The sequence below is a fragment of the Mustela erminea genome, chromosome 14, assembly GCF_009829155.1.
Source record: "Mustela erminea isolate mMusErm1 chromosome 14, mMusErm1.Pri, whole genome shotgun sequence".
In the NCBI taxonomy this organism is placed as follows: domain Eukaryota; kingdom Metazoa; phylum Chordata; class Mammalia; order Carnivora; family Mustelidae; genus Mustela; species Mustela erminea.
In genome coordinates, this window is record NC_045627.1 from 3480912 (window position 1) to 3501952 (window position 21041).

At 51.5% G+C, this 21041-nt stretch overlaps 1 protein-coding gene across 1 annotated transcript; it reads right to left on the minus strand.

The window, feature by feature from the left end:
• Positions 1–220: 220 nt before the first annotated feature.
• On the minus strand, positions 221–18672 carry FAM89A (family with sequence similarity 89 member A). Its single transcript, XM_032313007.1, has 2 exons — positions 18334–18672; positions 221–1062 (listed from the first exon to the last, which is right to left on the minus strand). The coding sequence occupies exons 1-2, from the start codon at positions 18616–18618 to the stop codon at positions 799–801; spliced, it is 549 nt and encodes a 182-aa protein (XP_032168898.1). The 5' UTR covers positions 18619–18672; the 3' UTR covers positions 221–798.
• Positions 18673–21041: the final 2369 nt, after the last annotated feature.

A 21041-nucleotide genomic window follows, 5' to 3' on the forward strand; every position in this document is an offset into this window, starting at 1 on the left:
TTGTGTCGAGTGGAAGAGGCAGGACTGCTTTCTAATAGACTAGTTCACACTGAGAACCTTCCAGAACAAAAGTTTGCCATCTTACAGTGAATGACACCCCATATGAGCGTGCCCCTGTTTCTTTCTGCCGACATAACACGCCTCCGTGTTCTCTTCCTCCCTCCTCCACCACCGGATAGACAAAGAAGGATCCAGATTCTGAAGAGAATGGTGTTGATTGGTGTGACCTGAAATGTTTAGGGGTTTTTTTTGTTGTTGTTTTGGGGGGGGTTTCTTTTGGTACAAAGCTTTCACTGAGTCATTGGGACCATTAGTAATGCAGCTGGCAATTAAGAAAGCCCAACCAAGAGCCTTAAACGCTCACAAGACGGAAGCAAGAATGGCTGCCAGATGTAGAAGGAAGGGGGCCGCGAAGTGGGAGTTTTCCTAGTCGGCAGCCTGGAGCCAGTTCCTACAGCAGAGCAGCAAACCGTCTACCGGCAAAGTCGTCTTGGGGGAAAGATCTTTGGGAGGGCCTTTGCCCCAGGATCCTCCTGTTAGGGTCCCAGCATGGACAGGACTCGTGGGCAGGAGGGTCTCTGCATGATAGTGTCGCTGAGCACCTCAAGGCCACCCAGGCTGAGACTCCAGCCCTGGCGACAGATTGCCACGGCTGTCCTCCAAATTAAGCTGGCAGCGCTGGCCTCTCGCGCCCGGCGACTGCCCACGATGGAGGAGCGAAGGAGATTTCTTCGAGAGGGGGAGCTGAGGCTGACAGTGTGTCCGGTGGGCAGCAGTGGCCTCTGCTAAGATCCCTTTCTAGATGGACTCCAGAATCCAGTCGCTGCCGGAGATCGAGGAGACAGGCAGAGACAGGTCCCTTGGGGGGCCCCGTTCCCTCCCCTCATGGAGGGCGTGGTGCTCCGGGAAATACTCCTCCTCCTCATCGAAGAAGCCGTTCTCCAGGGCGTAAGTGCAGTCCGGGCTGGACGCAGCCTGGCACGCCCCCTTATACTCCTGAATGGACTCGTAGAGGCTGTAGAGTTGGCAGAGCAAGGACATGTCCAGCTGTCGCAGGCCGACCTTAAGGGAAGGGGTGGAGAGGTAAAAACGAGAAGTCAGCACTTGAGTTTAATTTTAGTGGGACACTCAGCCTGCCGTCTGCCTATGCCAGCACATTTTTTCCAGACAGTGAATGACTCCAAGCATCACTCCAGTGCTTCGGGTTTCCAATTTTGAGAAAACCTTAATTGTGGGATGCCCACACCTCAGACGTGACTCAGTGGGGCAGGGAGGGATCACACCTGCGGGGCGGCGGGCCCCGGCCTGCGGAGTTTACCCCGGCATGCGGGCACGCCCTGGGAAGGCACGGAGCAGCACTCCTACTTCGGGTGGCCCCAGCTGGTTTCACTTTGGACGCCAAGAGGCAAGTTTGTCATTTCCTCTCGCTAGGATCAGTTTCAGAGAGGACCCACATGTGCCTTCCCTGATACCACAATCATTCTCAACTCCCTGGGAACAAGAGTCCCCTTGCCAGTGACAGTGGCTCACAGGTCAGGGTGACACACACACACACACACACACACTCACACACCCCGGAGCCCCCGCCCTCTGGTCAGCGCGGCCTCCGGGTTCCCAAGAGTGGTGTTTGGACTCCCTCTCCTCCGGACAAGGTCAGTCATACCCAGAGATGATTGGGGCATCACTCCCCAGAGCAAGCGATTGAAGAAGTGCACAGAGTCTCCTGGGAACCACTTTCACCAGTGGTGACAGAACAAAGAATGCTGGAAAGCCACATACTTGCTTATCTTCAAGTTTCCCTCCTGCCATGGCCAGTCCCTCAGGATAGGGCCAAATCAGCACAGGAAATGCACTGTTTCCATCAATCTCAAAGAGAGAAGGGTTAATCCGCTTGGAAATGCAGCCTAGACGATGGCACCGACACTTGCACACGCATGAAAATCACCCGTGTTTCTTGTGAACCACGCAGCCTCCGGTTTGGCAAGTGTGGGGTCCCAGGTGACAGGGCTACTGAGCTCTGGTGAGGGGCAGCAACCTCCCTCCCAGTGGCAAGGGGAGAGACTCGACACCGGAGGCTAGGAGACCTGCCTTCTGCTTCTTGGCCCTTGAGCAAGTCACGTATTATCTCTACCCCTTGGTTGATGACAAAAGGGAATCATAATTTCTCTTATGGGGTACAGGGAGGATTCACTGAGAGATCCATCCATTTTCACCAACAGTCATCAAATGCTACTGGGTAGCAAGTAAAGGGCTAAAGCATGGGAACGTGCAGCAGAAAACAGAGAAAGAGGAGCTCTATGGTCTCTAGAATTCCCCAGCGACGAGGTCTGCCGCACGAGACTCACACAGGGGACGCTGGGGTCCAGAAGGCAGCAATCCTCTCGTGACAAGATAGGTGTTAAACACCAAGTCATTCTTCACAGCCTCCAACCACACTAGACTGCCAAGCAGACAGCGGCCCTCTCCCACAGCTGAGCACACCATAGAAACAGAACCAGGCCCCACTGACTTGGTGTGTTTTGCCATAATGTCCAGGGTCTGGGAAGGCAGACCAGCTCAATGGCATCCCATTCTCGAAAGTAAACCTTGAACAGGGAAAGCCACGGGCAAACCAAGAGAAGCCCAGGCCTGCCACAAACGGGTCAGATGCCACCACTCTCTGTCCCGACTGGTCGTGTGCGTGTGTTGTCCGGAAGGAAAGATGGTTCCTGACATCTGGGCTGGAAAAAATACCCAGACGATGCCGATGCCCAGTTCCAGCACACAACACAGCATTCTCGACACAAATCCCTGCCCTTCCGGGGTCACTTGTATGTATTCTCCTGTGATCCCTGACTTCCAGGCCAGCCAGACAGAAAAGCACGGAAGGGAGAATGCTTTCGGGCCCCACAGCCTGCCCAAGCAGGTCCACATGCCGGCTCGCCTATGCGCGAGTGTGAGACCGTGGACATCCTGTTTGACTCCTGGAAAGAGTAACAGCTGCTCTGGTGGTTACTACGTTCATGATTCTCTCCAGGCTGCCAGCCTGTGGAATATCGACCTGGAAAGGCCTGGCCGCTATGGGACTTACCAGGAGGCAGGGTTCCCGGAAAGAGCAGTGACCCTGGGGCACCACGTTCCTCCTACCCCAACTCGATCACAAACACTGACCGGGAATCACCCGAGCACAGTCAAGCCAGATGACAATTAGCCAGCAGACCTGCTTCTTGGGGACCAGGGTAGACACCATAGACTCTCGAATAGGAAAGGACCTCAGAGGTCTCCCTTTCACACCCCCAAACCCTTCCACACCAGTTCATTTATTTCCGGGCAGACATAACGCTTCCCTGCACAGAGCCAAAATTTCCCAGTCTGTAGTTCTAGGGCCCTTGATGCTACGTGGAACCGTTCTGCAGACCCGCACATCTCATTTCCCTCTTAACTGCCTTTTACACATTTGAAGGTAATTTTCATTCTGTCACCTCTCCCCACCGGAAGAAACGATCTGTCTTCTCCAGACCATACCTTCAGGCCTGTCACCTCTTACAACGACCTTCTGGCCCATTTTGACCACCTGTCCCTTCCCCTGAACTGGCTCCTGTTTCCTGGGGCTCCTCCAGCATCCAGATCTGAACCCGGTAACCAGACTGCAAGGTTCTGTCTTGGCAAGGTCACGTCTACCTATCTGTTCTAGAATTTAACACAAGGAATGTAAACCTCAGTGAAGAGAGTCGCACCCTCCCAGAGCTGCACTAGTGTTTGCTTAAAAAGTCACAGACTCATGCAACACGGGATGCTAACTACGCAGGAATTAAAAAAAAAATCATAGAAAAGATTCATCCAGTGTCCTGGAGCGATTTCTACTGAGTCACTTGGACAGCCATAGGGCTTGGGCTACCCCAAGCCCATTTCCCACCTTGGAAATGAATGGGAAAACAACAGAAGAGGGAAGGGAGCAATGTGTTCCTGGACCAGGTCTGACTCTCATCCTGTGGGCAGGTTGGGAGCGGGGGCAGGTGACAGCAGGAGCCTGGGCTCCATGGCCCCTGAACTACCCCACTGGCTTCTCAGGAGCCGGTGTCCTCTGAACATGCAGTTCCCAAAGCCCTGGGGTCCCTTTCCTCTTCAGGTGCCACATCCAAGGTCCTCCAGGCCTTGAGTTGGATCGTGTTCTGGGTACCTGTCTGCATTGCAGCAACAGATGACTCACAAAGCTGCCCTGTCCTCAGGTGCAACGCTGGCCTAGAAACGGAGGGCTGACCCACCTAGGAAGACAGCTCGGTACCACGCACGCCCATCAGACAGCGGAGCAGCCGCCAAGTGCTTAGGGTGATTGAGCAGGGATCTCAGCACACGCGTACATGTCTCCGCACATCCCAGCTTCTCGGTCCCTTCTGCAGGCACAGGCCAGAGCTCCTCGGCTTACCAGCAATCCTCCAGATCGGCACGGCGGGCGGGAGTAGCAGGAGCCAAGCCGGCTCCCAGCCTGGACGCTTTTCCCTCTCCCTTGGCTGTGGTTGTTTCAACACTTGCTCTTAAATTCTCTAGAGGCACATTGCAAGTCCCGATGCAGGATTCCACTTTTTCTACCTGCACCTGATGCCACAGTTGGCCGGAGGTCCCCTCCCCGAGACGGTCCGGGACCCGTCCCCACTGTGTCTGTCAAAGCCTCCTTGCCCGCCCAGCCCGATGCCAGCTTCTCCTCCACTCTCTGGACTCTGGTTCCGTCGCAGGGGCCACTCACTCCCTCCACCTGCTCTGCCTGCCCTATTTATTATTCTCCACCTGTTGCACATGGTCAGCACATGGGTCTTCTTTCTTCGTATGTAGGACAGCCCACATGCAGTGGCCCCTTCTCCCCCTGGGATCCCCCAGCACCCAGCACAGAGTCTTGCCGTGTAGATAACGCAGGTACTGGCTGACCGTGTGAATACACGTCTCAGTAGAGACGCCCGCCCAGAGGACACCTGGCTGCAGCAGCAGCCTGGCAGGGGGCGTGCGGGGACCAGACGGCCCCTTGCTACATCCCGCAGGTGCCTGCAGGGGTGGCAGACATGAAGAGGTAGCCCTTTGAGCCCAGAGCACCCCCACGTGCTCCCGAAGAAGGCCCCAGACCACATGGTCATTGCCACATTGACAAAAAAAAACCTCACCTCCTGCTTGACCAAAGACCCAAACCCAAGTTTGGGGCTAGAAAGAGCTCCCTCCCCGAGTGCTCTTTCTAGAGTCACACTGTCTGCAGCTGGGGCAGAGACTCATGACAGCCCCAGAAATCAGCCTCTCAATCCTGAAGACCCAGGCGTCTGGGAATGTGGGAAGGGCAGAGAGGGGTCATGCTGGAGAATTAAACTGCGAGTTGTTTCACAACGTGATTAAATCACCCACAAATGGAGACAAGTCCTTCCAGAAAAAAGGATGGGGGGTGAGGAACGCCCTCTGCACTACCCCCCCACACACTGTCCCGTTCTACAACTGGGGGAAGGCTGTCGTCTCAGTGATGTGTTCCCACATGGCCCTGAAGGACAGCTGATCTGATTCACAGCTGCATTCAGGGGGGGAAAAAAAAGCTCATTTTCGGAAGCAGATTTTAAAAATTCAGGTACTTTTAAGAAAAGTACAGAATTCTAAGATCCTGTCATGTGTAGCCCTTATTCTAGACCTTCAAGACAATTAAGAACAATCAACTAGTTTCCACTGCTTTAAATTGCTAAGGTCATTCCTTCCTCTCTCTGTCTGGGCTTCCTGCTTAACTTCCTGATCATTTTCCTCTCTTTCCCTAGGCACAGAGCTCGCCTGCCCCCCTCCCCCGCAGCACAGGTGGCTCATCAACCTACAACATCTCTAACAATCCTGAATCACCCTCAAAACTATCTCAACCCACAATGGACTAGCCACGTGGATACACCTCAGACGGGGCAGGGGGTGGCTCCCAGCTGGGTTTTGGGTGATTAAGTTTCTGACTATCTTTGGAGGGTGCTGTGGGGGACAGAGTTCTTCCAAACCTTCAAAAAATTACAACAGACACAAGACAGTTTGGATACAAGGTTTAGAAGATGGAAGGTACTTTTTAAAAGGAAACTTTGGTTGGGACCAAACAAAGCATCGTGAAAAGCTTAAGGATACTTTTAAGAAATTAGTTGTATTTAAGGAAAAGAGTCTGTTTTTATGCACGAAAATAAAAATGAGTTGGTGTCCTTCCCTAGTCCATTTAGGAGACGTGAACAAAAGCAACCTCTTCTCAGATATAAGGAGTAGAAAACCGAACAGACATCAAAAGAAATGGTCTTATTTGCACCCTGCTCCAAGACCCCTGCTGAGGCTGTGGGCTAAGCCAGGCAGAAGCAGGGCATGGTGTGGGGATGGCTTAGATCAGGAAGTCATACTGAGGTCAGCTCCGAAATGATGCCCACCCGCCCTTCCCCCGACCTGACCATCCATCTGCCTACCACTGCATTCCTCAACCGAAGATAATAAATATCCCACTTCATACTGGACAGGAGGGATGTACAGATTCCCAGTGAAGCTGCAGAATCGTGAGCTGTATGTAGTGTGGGAATTGGGGGGTGGGGTCCCAAAATATGGGGACAGATACGGAAAAAGTTAGTTGCATGAAAGTTTACATTGAAACATAAGGCAGGAGGAACGTGGTTAGAAAACTTAGGGATTAGTCATACAATAAAAACTGGGTGGTCATTTTAAAGGATGAGCCGCTGGGTGTGTGCTACAGTAGAAGCGACCCATGCGCCTTGCACAAAAGCTCAGGTCACTGACAGTATGTTAGCAGGAACTCCCTTCCTATATATGCACACACCCGTGCAAGCCTCTGACGGGAGAAGGAAAGGTCTGTTGGCAGAACCTGCTTCTAGAAAGCGGGATCGGTATTTACAGCCTTCTGCACGGCTCGGTTTTCTCAGCAAGCATGAGCACACTCTCAATTGTAAAAACTATCACGTAGGCACACTGTGGCGCGCTGCTTGGCAAGCTCTATCAAAAGCCTTGAAATAGCCCAAACTCTCAACCAGCTAACTGTTCACTTCTTTTCTTTTAAAGATTTTATTTATGTATTGGGGGTGGGGAGAGGCAGCAGGAGAGTGTCCCAAGTGACTCCGCTCTGAGCGTGGCACCCCCCACGGGGCTCGCTCTCCCAACCCAGGGATCAGACCTGAGCCAAAAACCATGAGTCTGAGGTCCCCCAGACTGCACCACCCTGACACCTAGGTTCATCCCCAGGGATGGGCTGGAGAGAGAAATCTCGGCTGGACACAAATACGAAATCCTCACCCTTGCTCTGTGAGGCAGATACTGACTCTGTCATGAGGAGGAAGTTGGGATCCTGGAAGATGAAGCCCCTTGACAGGTGGAGGGGGGCGGCTTGTGGTGGGGGCAGGGCAAGGCAGGGCAGGGAGCGGCCGTCTGTCCTGGCCATGCCGCTGACCAGGCCAAGGAGACGCCCAATGTCCTCTGTCGTAGGTGGCAAGCTGCTAACATCACAGGTGAGTCTGATTTTGGGCTTTTCTGAATTTTCTGGATTTTCTACCACAAGTATGTATTAACTTACAATGAGAACACTTGGAAGTTATCTTCTTAAAATGTAATGAGTGCCTAAGCATATACTCGGCTCATGAATTTATTTTAGAAAGGACCAGGAAATGCCCCAAGTCTAATCAAGGTGTCTAGCACGTTATCGGCAGAGCCGAAATGTAATAAAAGTGATGGCCTAATGCATCGTAACCTGATTTCTGAATAAAGGAAGCGACAACAGAAGGACACCGACCCGTCCACTGTATACTGTTTTCAAAGGAAAACGGAAGAGAAAGACTCCTTGGGTGTTGATCCAGTGGGGAAGGGGTATCAACTGACCCCCACAAGACCTGGAAGGTCCCGGCCTGTCATGCTGTGCTCACGGCAAGCTTCCAATCCATCCCGCGGCTCCTGGGCTGCACTCTGCTCTCCTGGGCAGAAAAGCATTCACGCTATCCGGTCTGCTTCATCTCCTGCGAATGCTCTGAGCCCACCGGGCTGAGGACTAGGCTCTGCAGAGCCCCGGTGGTTCAGAGACAGAACATCCTGTACAGCTGCACCCCAAGGGTTAAGCCACGCCCAGCGCTCGCTCAGCCCTGCACCTGCCCATACACCCTCTCGACCAAGTAAGGCAGTTTCAGTTGTGTTTGTCTGCTGACAGCTGAGGGTATCCACGTGGACAGAGCCCATTCTGCGACGTCTCCCGGGATGTGCTTGTTTCTCTCTAACCGCAACTAATACTGGGACCAGTGAAGCCCCTTTCCTCTTCCTCGGCTCTAAGCAGAGCCAAGGAAAAGCAATCGACCATTTTCTCTAAGCAATGGCTTTGCTCATTCTTTCTCGCTTTTTGCCCACTGTAAAAATAAAACATTCTTTTTTTTTTTTAAGATTTTATTTATTTATTTGACAGACAGAGATCACAAGTAGGCAGAGAGGCAGACAGAAAGAGAGGGGGGAAAGCAGGCTCCCTGCTGAGCAGAGAGCCCCATGTGGGGCTCGATCCCAGGACTCTGGGATCTGACCTGAGCCGAAGGCAGAGGCTTTAACCCACTGAGCCACCCAGGCGCCCCAAAATAAAACATTCTAATTAGATTAAAATTTCAATGGTTTGGGATGCCTGGGTGGCTCAGTGGGTTGAGCCTCTGACTTCCGCTTAGGTCATGATCCCAGGATCCTGGGATCGAGCCCTGCATCATGCTCTCCGCTCAGCAAGGAGCCTGCTTCCCCCTCTCTCTCTGCCTACTTGTGATCTCTCTGTGTCAAATAAATAAATAAAATCTTTTTTAAAAATCTCAATGGTTCATACTTATATAAGCCATCCTTCCCACATTCCACGGTCTAAAGCAGCTTTCTATCTTCGTGTGTTTGAGTCTCGGGACCTCTTTACACTCTTCAGTAAAGCTACAGAGGGCCCCTACGAGCTCTCTTTATGTGGCTTATACCTAACAACATTTCCTTATTAGAGGGCAAAACTGAGAAGCTTTAATATAGATCCACTTAAACATAAGTAATATACCCATTACATGCTAATGTGACATTTTTATAAACAATGCCATTTTGTAAATCTTTTTAATGTCTGGTTTATCTCCTGCCTTGGGTCCTTCGGGACAGGTTGTTTTGGTTCAAGGAAATGAAGAAAATCTGGCCTCACATGGGTATGTAATAGCCTTTTAAAAAATTGTGGGTGTTCTTTTTTTGACACAACCCTTTAGTTGGCTGCAGAGTGAAATTTGAAACTACCCCGATGAACTTTTCATCCTGTTATATTAGTCTTGCACTTTGAATGGATCTTTTAACTGTGGATGATTTTGTAACAGCAAGCATTGGTTACGAAAAATGTGAAAAACTGACTCACTGAATTGGGCAGATCTTCCAAAAGTTAATCTATTTCCTTAGGTGGTATTTTATTTTATTTTGTTTTTTAAAGATTTGATTTATTTATTTGAAGAGAGAGACACAGCAAGAGAGGGAACACAAGCAGGGGGAGTGGGAGAGGGAGAAGCAGGCTCCTTGCTGAGCAGAGAGCCCAATGCGGGGCTCGATCCCAGGACCCTGAGATCATGACCCGAGCCGAAGATAGAGGCTTAACAACTGAGCCACCAGTCACCCCCTTAGGTGATATTTTAAAACATCACATTCATTGATATGATTGCCACATAATTATGGACCTGAGAGGGTTTCCAGACTCATACTTTAAGAACTGCTGTTTTAAAGATACCCACTTTTAGGGGCACCGGGGTAGGTTAGGTAGGTTAGGCGTCCAACTCTTGGTTTCAACTCAGGTCATGATCTCAGGGTCCTGAGATCGAGCCCCATGTCGGGCTCCTCGATCAGTGCAGTCTGCTTGTCCCTCTCACTCTGCTCCTCTCTTCCCCCACCTCATTCTCTCTCTAGAATAAATTCTTAAAAATATATATATATATTTTTTTTAAGATTTTATTTATTTACCAGAGAGAGAGAGGGGGAGAGAGCAAGCACAGGCAGACAGAATGGCAGGCAGAGGCAGAGGGAGAAGCAGGCTCCCCGCTGAGCAAGGAGCCCGATGTGGGACTCGATCCCAGGACGCTGGGATCATGACCTGAGCCGAAGGCAGCTGCTTAACCAACTGAGCCACCCAGGCGTCCCATAAAATATATATATGTTTAAAAGAGTAAAGATACCCACGTTTAGCAGTTTAGTATACATCCCTCATGACACTATGCTTACACAAGCTGGTTTTTAGCTAGTAACCACATATACAAATGTATACATATACTGTTTCGTAACTTACTTTCTCATATTGTGAATACCACATTCTTTTCCATGACTGTATAGTATTCTATCACTATTTCATATTATATGATTATCTATCATGTAGATAATCATATACACAATATGCATCTGTGTACAAATATAATTATTCACTGTGTGACTAGTAACATAAGATAAATTTATAAAAATGAAATTGCAGAAGGGGAGAAGAGAAAAGGATGCTTTCCTTCTAATCCCTCCCTAGCCCTGGGGCTGCAAAAGGCAGACCATCATTCATTGAGGATTTACACCAAAGCCTAAAAGCTTGTTGCCCAAGATAGTGAGTGCAGACATGGACACAGCTGAGGTTGAAATCAGCTGGGACTGGAAGGGAAGACGGACTTGCCAACAACACATTGGAACGCAACACACATACGAAGGTTAGTTTGTGTTCTGTCATTTCCTTGAACAATACCCAATTAACTGAAATTCCCCTTCTGCAAGAGGAGATGCAGTTAGGGGAGAAAATCTGAAGTTAAAATCAGAAAACCAAGTTCTAGGGCAATATACAGAAAATCTCATATCAGCAGCTGGTGTTTTGCAGACCTGACATAAAAAAACACACAAGAAACCGTTTTTATGGTGTCTATCTTCCCAAACTCTCACCTTCAGGATGATCATTCTTTTCAATCTCCACTGGTGTTTTAGATAAAACATGATGCCTTATTGTTTTCCTTTGCATATCTGTGATTATAAGGTTGTTAAACACCTTGCAGTTTCTCCTTTAACTGTGTTGGATTTGGCTGTTTTCTCTTCAATTCTAAGCGCAGTCGATAACCTAAGCGCACACCAAACACCCTCTTTCCATGGTGCCTAGTCTCCAAATGGATCTCAGTAATCCTCCTCAGCCCAGCCTCTCCAGGCCGTACAAGGCCTGGCGTCCCCCAGAGGCTGCCCCTGTCTGGAGAGCCCTGGTCAGAGGACAGACTCTCCCTTCTCCCCCAACCCTCTGCAGTCAAGGGCAGGGCCTCCTCCCAGAATCCTTGCAGAGGGAATTTCACACCTGCAAAATGAGGCCAGCCCTTGCTCTTATGGCCAATCAGGGCAGTGAGCAGAGAGCGCTCCTAAAAACAGAAAAGGCTACATGCTTTAAGGAGTTTTCTGCAGCATCATAAGGAAGCCTAAGGGTCTGTCTGTCTCCCAAGTTCCTGGAGGAGGATGTACATCCCCGTGTTAAGTGTCCATGAGGGAAGGAGCAACAGGAAAGGAAAGAACAACCTTTACGCACGCTGCCTACTTATCACTTGGAAACATCTGGAGCCTGTGGGCCACGAATGAGATGAATAGAAGGTCGGGGCTCTAGAGAATGACACTGGGTAACTGGAGGCAAATATCTGGCCCAGCCAGTCTCAAGGCCGGTTTCCTGAAACCCCATCGGCAGGGTTTCAGACACAGGATTGTGAAAACTTTAGCTTTTCCAACTGAGCTCTCAAGTCTCCTGGGCGTTCAGGTGGACATCCCAGAAGCAGAGCTGTTGTAAAGCCTCCAGCCGCTGCTTGGTGGCAGGGAACGACACGAGGGCCACCCTCCTCATTCGCAGCCCTCCCTGAACTTCGTTGCCCACGAGGCCTCAAAGACCTACGGCAGTGCTGGCCCAAGGAGATGCAGAAACGTTCAGGCACTGCTCGGTGGAGGTCCTGTGTCAGGGGAACAGGTGTCCACAGTACCAACAAGCGGAACGCTTTCACGTTCCCGTGCCACAGAGGAATGCCTTTAACCACAGGTGGGGGAAAAGAAGAGGGATTTGCTTCTTGCAAGACACTAGTAAGTTAGGAAAAATATTCATTTATAGTCTCTACAGGTTGGGACAGTAGTAGATAAGATGGTACGAAAAAGTATCTTTCAATCCTCTATTTTCAAATGTTGGGACTGGAAGTATAACCTCACTTAAAGGTAACATCAAAAGTGAATGAAACTGGGGCACCTGGGTGGCTCAGTTGGTTAAGCGACTGCCTTCAGCTCAGGTCATGGTCCTGGAGTCTCCAGATCGAGTCCCGCACCAGGCTCCCAGCTCCATGGGCAGTCTGCTTCTCCCTCTGACCTTCTCCCATCTCATGCTCTCTCTCTCAAATAAATAAATAAAATCTTAAAAAAAAAAAAAAGTGAATGAAACCAGGGCGCCTGAGTGGCTCAGATGGTTAAGTGTCTGCCTTTGGCTCAATTTCATGATCTCCAGGTCCTGGGATCCAGCCCCCTGTCAGGCTCCCTGCTCGGTGGGGAGTCTGCTTCTCCCTCTCCCTCTGCTTCTGTGCTCTCCTCTCTCTCTCTCTCTAATGAATAAGTAAAATATTTTAAAAACTAAAAGTGAGTGAAACCAGGGCGCCTGGGTGGTATCTGGTTTGGGCTCAAGGTCCTGGGATTAAGCCCCACTTAGGACTCCCTGCCCAGTGGTCAGTGGAGAGTCTGCTTGGGGACAAGTACCATACAGAGTAATTACGGCGTCAAAACTTTAAGATCTTAGACAGGGTGCCTGGGTGGCTCAGTCAGTTAAGCATCTGCCTGCGGCTCCGGTCGTGATCCCGGGGTCCTGGGATCGAGTCCCCCATCGGGCTCCCTGCTTCTTCTTCTTGCCCCACCCCCCACTCCTGCTTTCTCGCATGTCCTCTTTCTCTCTCAATAAATAAAATCTTTAAAAACAAAAACAAAAGGAACCTTGGTGACATTTAATTCTTTTTCCCCACAGGGGAGGCTAGAACTGAAAATAGCAAAGCGCTTGCCTAAATTATATCATGTAAACTAATAACAGAATCCAAGCTCCTGATGCCTGGGCTGGGGCCTTCCAGGTTCTCAAAGGACTTGTTAACAAGTGCAAATTGTGCCTTCTCCTAGATTCGGATCCTGCTGGTATAGAAACAAGCCCAGGAATCAGCATTTCGGCAAGCTGACTCGGGGACCCTGAGTCCTTCCAGCCTTTGGGGAAGGTGGTCCAGTCTTTGGGAACCAGCGAAAACAAAAAGACAGAAAAGACAGTATTAAAGGCCACCAGACGGCCCCAATCTCCTGTGATCGGCATCAATCAAGAATGCTATGTTGGTAGCTGACGCTTTTGTTCCAGATGTCATTTCCTAGGCCTCCCTGGGATTGGATCTTTACCATAAAACCTTTTAAAGACTAAAATCCCCTCACTCAGACACTGGCTCCATGGGCAGGATAAGAACTGAAATCCACTGGGATGTGGGCCATTCCAGCTAATGCACATCTCCTAGAACACAGTTCACTACACAAACTCATTAGCCATTTAGTTGCTCTCAACAAAAACGCAGGGACGAGGAGTGTTGTGGGTCTCAGAAATCAAGCTTTATTTAATCAGATTAAATTCTTCCCCTAAACCACTGCCGCTCGCGCACTCAAAACTTCCAAGTGGATGATTTCTCATTCATGCATGGGTTGGTGACCAAAATAACTACTTGACATTTTTATTTTTTAAAGATTTTATTTATTTATTTGACAGAGAGACAGAGATCACAAGCAGGCAGAGGGGCAGGGGGAAGCAGGCTCCCTGCTGAGCAGAGAGCCTGATGCTGGGCTCGATCCCAGGACCCTGAGATCATGACCTGAGCCGAAGGCAGAGGCTTAACCCACCAAACCACCCAGGTGCCCCTTGACATTTCTTTTTTAAAGATTTTATTTATTCATTTGAGAGAAGGGCGAGGGGCAGAGAGAGAGAATTTCAAGCAGATCCAATGTGGGGCATGATCTCAGGACCCTGCGGATCATGACCTGAGCCAAACTCAACCCACTGAGCCCCCCAGGCGCTCCACTACTTGTTGGTTCTAAGGAAAAAAAAAAAAAAAAAAAAAGGAAGCAAGAAAACAAAGGGTTCCAAGTCAAAGCTACTAGAACTTGCCTCTGTGGTTTGAGAGGCAAAACCCAAGAACCCCCAGGGGTGCGGCCCTCAAACATTTGCTGCTCCCACATATCTGAGGATCTTCTGTCTGTGCTTTTGTGATTTTTGGGGAGGGTGTCCAAGCTTGATGGGCTAATGCCACAGAGCTACTAGGCAGGGGGTCTAGTATAAACTTCAAGGAAAGTACCTGTCAGGGTCCCGGCTGAGGCTGAGAGTCAAGGGTGTCCTTCAGCCACGTGCAAGGATCTGAAACGCCAGCCAAGGTCTCTGAGCAAAGGTGATTTTGTCAGCTTAGCAGGTAAGAATCTTTCAAACTGTGGGGCCCTTCAGGGCAAAGTATTCTTAAGGAAGAAGAAGTCTGTGACAGACATCTAATAGTTTGGCTGTCCAGCAGCCCCCAGCTCTATTTCTGCAAACTGGCCTTTCTCTGGGGGAATCCCCAGTGCCCCACACCCACCCCGTCCACGTGGTCGCGCTATCTCAGTAAAATGCAATCCTGCCCTCAGTCACGACTAGCTGGCCCAGACTGGCCCGATGACCCCAGCTGGGCCCACTGGCATCCTTCCAAACTGGATGCAAACTGGATCTAAGAAACACGGCCAAAACAACCCGGTTAGCCGCCAGAGTCCAAAAAGTAGGAAAACAAAATGGCAGGGGAAAGAGGAGACAACAGTGGACTTCCCAGGAGCCCTGTCAGCCCTGTTCTAGCCTGTCTCTGCGTATGCCCAGCCCGTCAAGATTCTCCTTTTGCAAGAGCTAGTTCAGACGGAGTTGCTATTACTAATACAGAGACTCCAGTCAAGAAAACGGAGAAGAGGTCTGAGGCACGGCACCCCTGTTGCTGTGAAATGACATCTTCCAGCTGGTGGCGGGTCCTTACGAGCCAGACAGTTCCATTCATCCTTGTATTTCCACAGCACTCAACACCTAATGCACAGCCCGTAAACATCTGTGGAGTGTGATTGTAAAATATCATCTGATGTTCAAAAAAAAAAGTCGGGGGGGGGGGGGGGACGCCCCGGTGGCTCACTTGGTTAAGTGTCTGCCTTCAGTTCAGGTTGTGATCCCAGGGTCCTGGGATTGAGCCCTACATAGGGCTCTCTGCTCAGCAGGGATCCTGCTTCTCCCTCTGCCTGTCGCTCCCCCTGCTTGGACTCTGTCTCAAATAAATAAACAAAGAAACCTTAAACACACACACACACACACACACATGGCTTTGGGACACATCTGGTTGAGTATGTGACCATAACGAGGTTAAATTCTGAGTGATTTTTCAAAAAATATATGAAACAGGATGCACCTAGAGGGTATTATGCTAAGTGAAATAAGACAGAGAAAGACAAATACCATATGATTTCACTTCCATGTGGAATCTAAAAAGCAAAACAAATGAACAAACAAACAAAAAGCAGAAACAGACCCATAAATACAGAGAACAAAGCAACTGGTTGCCAGAGGAAGGCGGGGTAGGGGGTGATGAGCAAAATGGGCAAAAGGGAATGGGAGGTGCAGGCTTCCCGCTCTGGAATGAGTTAAGTCACAGGGATGAAATGTACAGCAGAGAGAACATAGGCAATGGTATTGTAACAGCATCGTGTGGTGACAGATGGGAGCCACGCTACCAGCCAGCACACCTTTGCAAACAGACTTGAGTCACTGTGTTGCACACCTGAAACTAATGTAACAGCCCGTGTTAACCCCACTTTGATAAATACCTAAGTAGATAAATAAATAGAATAGACTTTGAGTATCCACCGCACAGACAAGTTACGATGTATAGTTACTGGGAGTAATTTTTAATTGTTTTGCTAACCCCCACTTTCCATACAAACGCTGAAGGCACCTCCCAGACTCTAATAGGTAACTGACAATTCCTGCATTTTCTATATCAGAGCAGCGTCTCCCACCAGATTCCTGTTTCCAATTCACTGGCCCCCACCCCGCTGGAGGCTCTCACCCCCTCCCAGCACTCATCGAGCATTTCCCACTCCCGCTCTCTATAGTCTGCTACCACACTGGTGCTAGTCCCTTATTCCAGCTTTGCTGCTCTTTTCCCACTGCCCTTGTCCCTTGAGAAAATTCTGTTGCCTTCAGAGACCTTCCCACACCATCACTGCTTGCATAGGACTTAAAAAAAAAATAAAAATAAAAGATTAACCACATTAATCTGTGATTGCACGGGACTCTTTCAAAGAGGGATTAATCACATTCTGCCACGACTGCTAGTATATCCCCAGACACAGATTTGACCTCAGGCCTTCCAATTAAACAGATCAACACAAACCATTCCATAGATAATTCAGGAATGAACTCAGCTTAGGTTACCGCTCAGACCCCACTGCCGCAGGTTAGTAATCTCTTAAGGGCAACAGACCTAGGGCTCTTTTAAAACAGACCCTGTGACATTCTGTGAAAGGACTTGTCAGGGCCTGTAGCCCTATCTTCCTTATCTCTCTCGCAGCTAAACAGCAGACTGACCAAATATGGCTGTTTATTTTCCTTGTGCTTCAAACAGGCTTAGGGAGAGCTCTGGTCCAAGACATAATTATAAGGTTGTGACTGTTCTGCAGTACCACCAGGGGGGACCCAGAAAAATACTTTCGGGAATGGCACATTGACTCGAAAGCCACCAGAGCAAGTTATAAAGCAGAGCTTCACAACAGGAGTGGCCCTGAGGTTTTCCTGTCTGTTCCAGCATGGGACTTAACCCAGGATGAGTCTTCCCGCTGAACCCCTATACTTATGCTACATCTAACTTCAGACCGTAAACATACTAGATGTAGGCTTATCTAACTGAAATTCAGCTCTTTAGCTGTGCAAGGCTGGTGTCAATGTTTATTAATAAATAAAAATGGTTGTCTTGGAATTTAAGTCATTCTGTAAGCAGCTTAGAAAATCTATTCAGAGAGGATTGGAAATCACAATTTCAATGCTAGCTACAGAGTGGGAAAACAGTATCTAATTGATTTTAAAAATGTTAATTTAAGGCTCCTTTTCTAGATTTAATTAAGTCTTACCTTTCAGAACGGATATGCTCCTGAAAAAAAAAAGGAGGCATAAACTGAATGTTTCTAAACAATCTCTTAATGTACTAGATGCGTATTTAAAGAGTTTCTGTGATAAGGTTTTGGCAAATTTATCCTTGGGGAAAAAAGCAGCTTTCATATACTAGATTTCCTTAGGGAAGTTTTTACCTGTACTTAGAACCTGCGCTAAGAGAAAGGAAGAGGCAGATTCCAAAAAGCCTGCGGGTGGCCAGGGGTAGGTGATCAGGGGTCAGCGAGAGCATAGGAAGAAGGAAGTTTTCCAGCTCTCTGCGGGCCTGGCCTAAGCCTGCAGGAAAGCCGGGGAAGGGCTCCGTGCCGCCTAAATCCTTGCCCTTGCCCTGCTTTCGGCGTCGCCTGAAATCGGCTGTCCCGATCCACGCACACCAAACGTACCTCCCAAGGACTGAGAACAACTAAGCCCCGTTGTTTGGCGCCCGGACACTGCCCGAAGCACGCACGCGGGCTTCACCCAGACGGGCAGCGCACCCCTGCGTTCTTGTCCCGCGGCCTTGGGGCCTCGGCCTCACGCGCGGAGGGGATGGGCCGAGCGCCCGCCTTCACAGCCGTCTGGGGCCGGAGCCATCCCGCAGTAATCGGATTCCGCACGCGGCGCCTGGGGCGCGGGGGAGGGGGCGCGGGCTGTTCCAATCCGCTGTCTACACTCGCGCGGACAAAACTGTCCTCTCCGAGGCAGGAAAACACAGCTCTAAACACACAGCTCTAACCCCCCGCCGCAGGGAACGCCTCTCCCCGACCCGTGCTGTCTCTCTCTCCGGAGACGGGTGACCGAGCCGCACCCGCCGCCAGCCGCGAGGGAACCCCACGCCGCGCCTCCCGCGGGTTTCCGAGCCAGCTGGGGCCGGACTGCAGGCGGCAGGACTCCGAAAACTGCCTTTTCACTGGGGGCGGGGGGCTCCCCGGGTGAGGGTCCCACCGCGGACAGAGGACTGGTAACAGGGAGCACCTGGGAGGTCAGTGCCCCTCTTTCGGCGCTGGCGCCACAGAGCCAGAAAGCGGCGGCGGGGCGCGAGGACTTCCGGAGCAGAGCGCGGGTCCCGGCGAACTTGCCCCGGACTGCGAGCCCGGACGGAGCAACACCCCCCCACCCCGGCCCCCGGCCCCCGGCCCGGCCCGCGGAGCCCCCCTTACCATCTCCTTGCGGAGCAGGGCCAGCGCGGCGTCCAGGTTGGGCGGCTTGGCGGGCAGCCCCGCGGCCCGGGCCCTGCCGCCGCTCGCGCCCCCGCGGCTCAGCTCGTCCTGGATGCGCGACTTCTGCGCGTACAGCCGCTCCAGGTGCCGCCAGCCGCCCGCCGCGCCGCCGCCCGCCGCCGAGTGCAGCAGCCCGCTCAGGCTCTTGGGCAGCGGGGGCAGCCCGTCCACCCGCAGCCCCCGGGACGCATCCGCTGCCCCCTGCGCCGCTCCGGCCCCGCTCATCGCGCCCGCCCCGGCCACGCGCTCGCCCGCCGCTACCGCCGCGGCCACCGCCACCGCCGCAGCCGCCGCGCGGCTCCAGCCCCGAGGCTCTCCCGGCCCGCCCCCTTCCCGGCGGCGCCCCACCCACTTCCCCCCGCCCCGCCGCCCCGCCCCCACCCTGCATCCCCGCCCGCGCCCGGCCCCCCTGGCGCCCCCCGCCCCCGCCCGCTCACCTCCAGCGCCGCCCACGAGCCCCCAGGTCCCCTGACCACTAAGCCTGTTCCCGCGTCCCGGCGCGCCGCCAACCCCGCCCCTTACTCCCGCCCCGCCCCCACCTCTGTTCACTTCCAGCCCTTCCCCCGTGCCCAGCCCCACCTGCACCCCTGCGCCCATCACGGCACCCCTTGCTCACCTCCAGCCCCTCTCGGGGACTCCCCCCTCACCCGCCCACAGTCCTCCCGGAGCGGATCCCTGGCCCCGCTGCCCCACTCCCGGCGAGATGTGCTTCCCCGGGAGCCCCCCTGTCGGATGCGACCCGACCGACGGCTGGCGGGGGGCCGGGGGGACTGGGGACAAAGGCTCCCGCTCCAGGCGGGCGGGACGTCGGAGAGGAGGTCAGGCAGTGCTGGCGATCCCGCCCGCGGTCTCCGTCCCCAGAAACGGCCCCGCCGGCCGAGGTGGGGGAGGCGGGGCTCTGGCCACAGGATCCCCGCCTCTCCCCGAGGGCTGAGACCCGACCGCTTCTTGTTACATTCCACTCCCCGCCGGGAGGGTTGGGACACCCAGACCCGTGCAAGTCATTTACTCCCTCCAGGGCAGGCTGGTGGCCTCGGTCAATGACAATGTCCAGCCCTACCGACAGCAGCCAAGAAGAGCACTGGGTCCACTTTTGGAACTTCGAAACGCAAACAAACCTGTCTTTCAGCCTGGCCTTGAACACAAGAGTAATTCTAAACAGAAATGTTACAAAAGGAGAGAAAACTTAAGTCTCGGGACACTATCCATCAGCTCTGAGGGACAATAAACACTGAAGGCTCACACCTCAGGGAGAGAGAAACCGACTGGACACCTTTTAGGAAGAATAAAAATGACAGCCAGTTATAACTGAATTAGAGGAAGAGAAGTGAGGGATGAAGGACGGATTGGCAGACAACAGCCCCACCACATATGAAAAACCAATGCGGAGGGACGCCTGGGTGGCTCAGTAGGTTAAGCTGCTGCCTTTAGCTCAGGTCAGGATCCCAGGGTCCTGGGATCGAGTCTTGCAGTGGGCTCCTTGCTCGGCAGGGAGTCTGCCACTAAGTCTGCTTGTGTGCTCTCTCTCTATGACAAATAAATAAATAAATATTTTAAAAATAACCCAATGCGGTATGCATAGAGTGGATAACTTGAATGCCCACTGATTACTGACTTCAATTTTCGAGGGGATTAAATTGTTCTAAATACCCAATAAGATCATAATTATAAAGTGTCCTGTTTTGTTTTTTTTTAATATTTCTTTTTTTTTAAGATTTTATTTATTTATTTGACAGAGAGAGACACAGTGAGAAAGAGAACACAGGCAGGGGGGTGGGGGGGTGGGAGAGGGAGAAGTAGGCTTCCTGCCAAGCAAGGAGCCTGATGTGGGGCTTGATCCCAGGACCCCAGGATCATGACCTGAGCTGAAGGCAGACACTTAATGACTGAGCCACCCAGGCACTCCTAATATTTCTTTTTTATTTATTTGACAGAGAGAGAGAGAGCACAAGAGCAGGAACACAAGCAGGGGGAGTGGGAGAGAAGCAGGCTCCCCCCTGAGCAGGGAGCCCGATGTGGGGCTCCATCCCAGGACCCTAGGATCATGACCTGAGCCGAAGGCAGACATTTAAGGACTGAGCCACCCAGGCACCCCTATTATAATTATAACGTGTTCTGAGCGCTTCAGACACCCAAAATAAAAGAGGCCTGCATTTGGGGAGGGGTCTTTTCCCCCCTTTAATCCACCCCCTTCCCCTGTGCCCACCCCATGCATAATCAGCTGTGTTTCACATTAGCAAATGTTCTCTGCTGGACCCTGGCCACTGCGTGAGATTGACATGAAGAAGCCCCAAGGCAGGCGTGTGATTTGAGGGCATCAGAAAACCTTCCCACCCCACCCACCGCCCAGAATTTTCTACCTCATTAGGGTGCCTCGCCTTGCACTAATTACCTAGTCACATTTCCGGATTTCAGGTATTCATTCATTAGCCTCTTTAAACAGTGGGTGTCTTTGGGAGAGTTACAAATTGCTGTGTGGGGATGGGAAATACGTTGATCTTTTGCTCACACCCTGGCATGAATGCTTTTCATTCCGTGTGTCACATTGCTGTCTCTCCTGCCGTGCCTGGCAGAAATCACTGAGGTTAGCTGATAGGGGACCCATACGCAGCGGTACAGTGAGAAAAGAAATCATTTCAAAGCTTCAG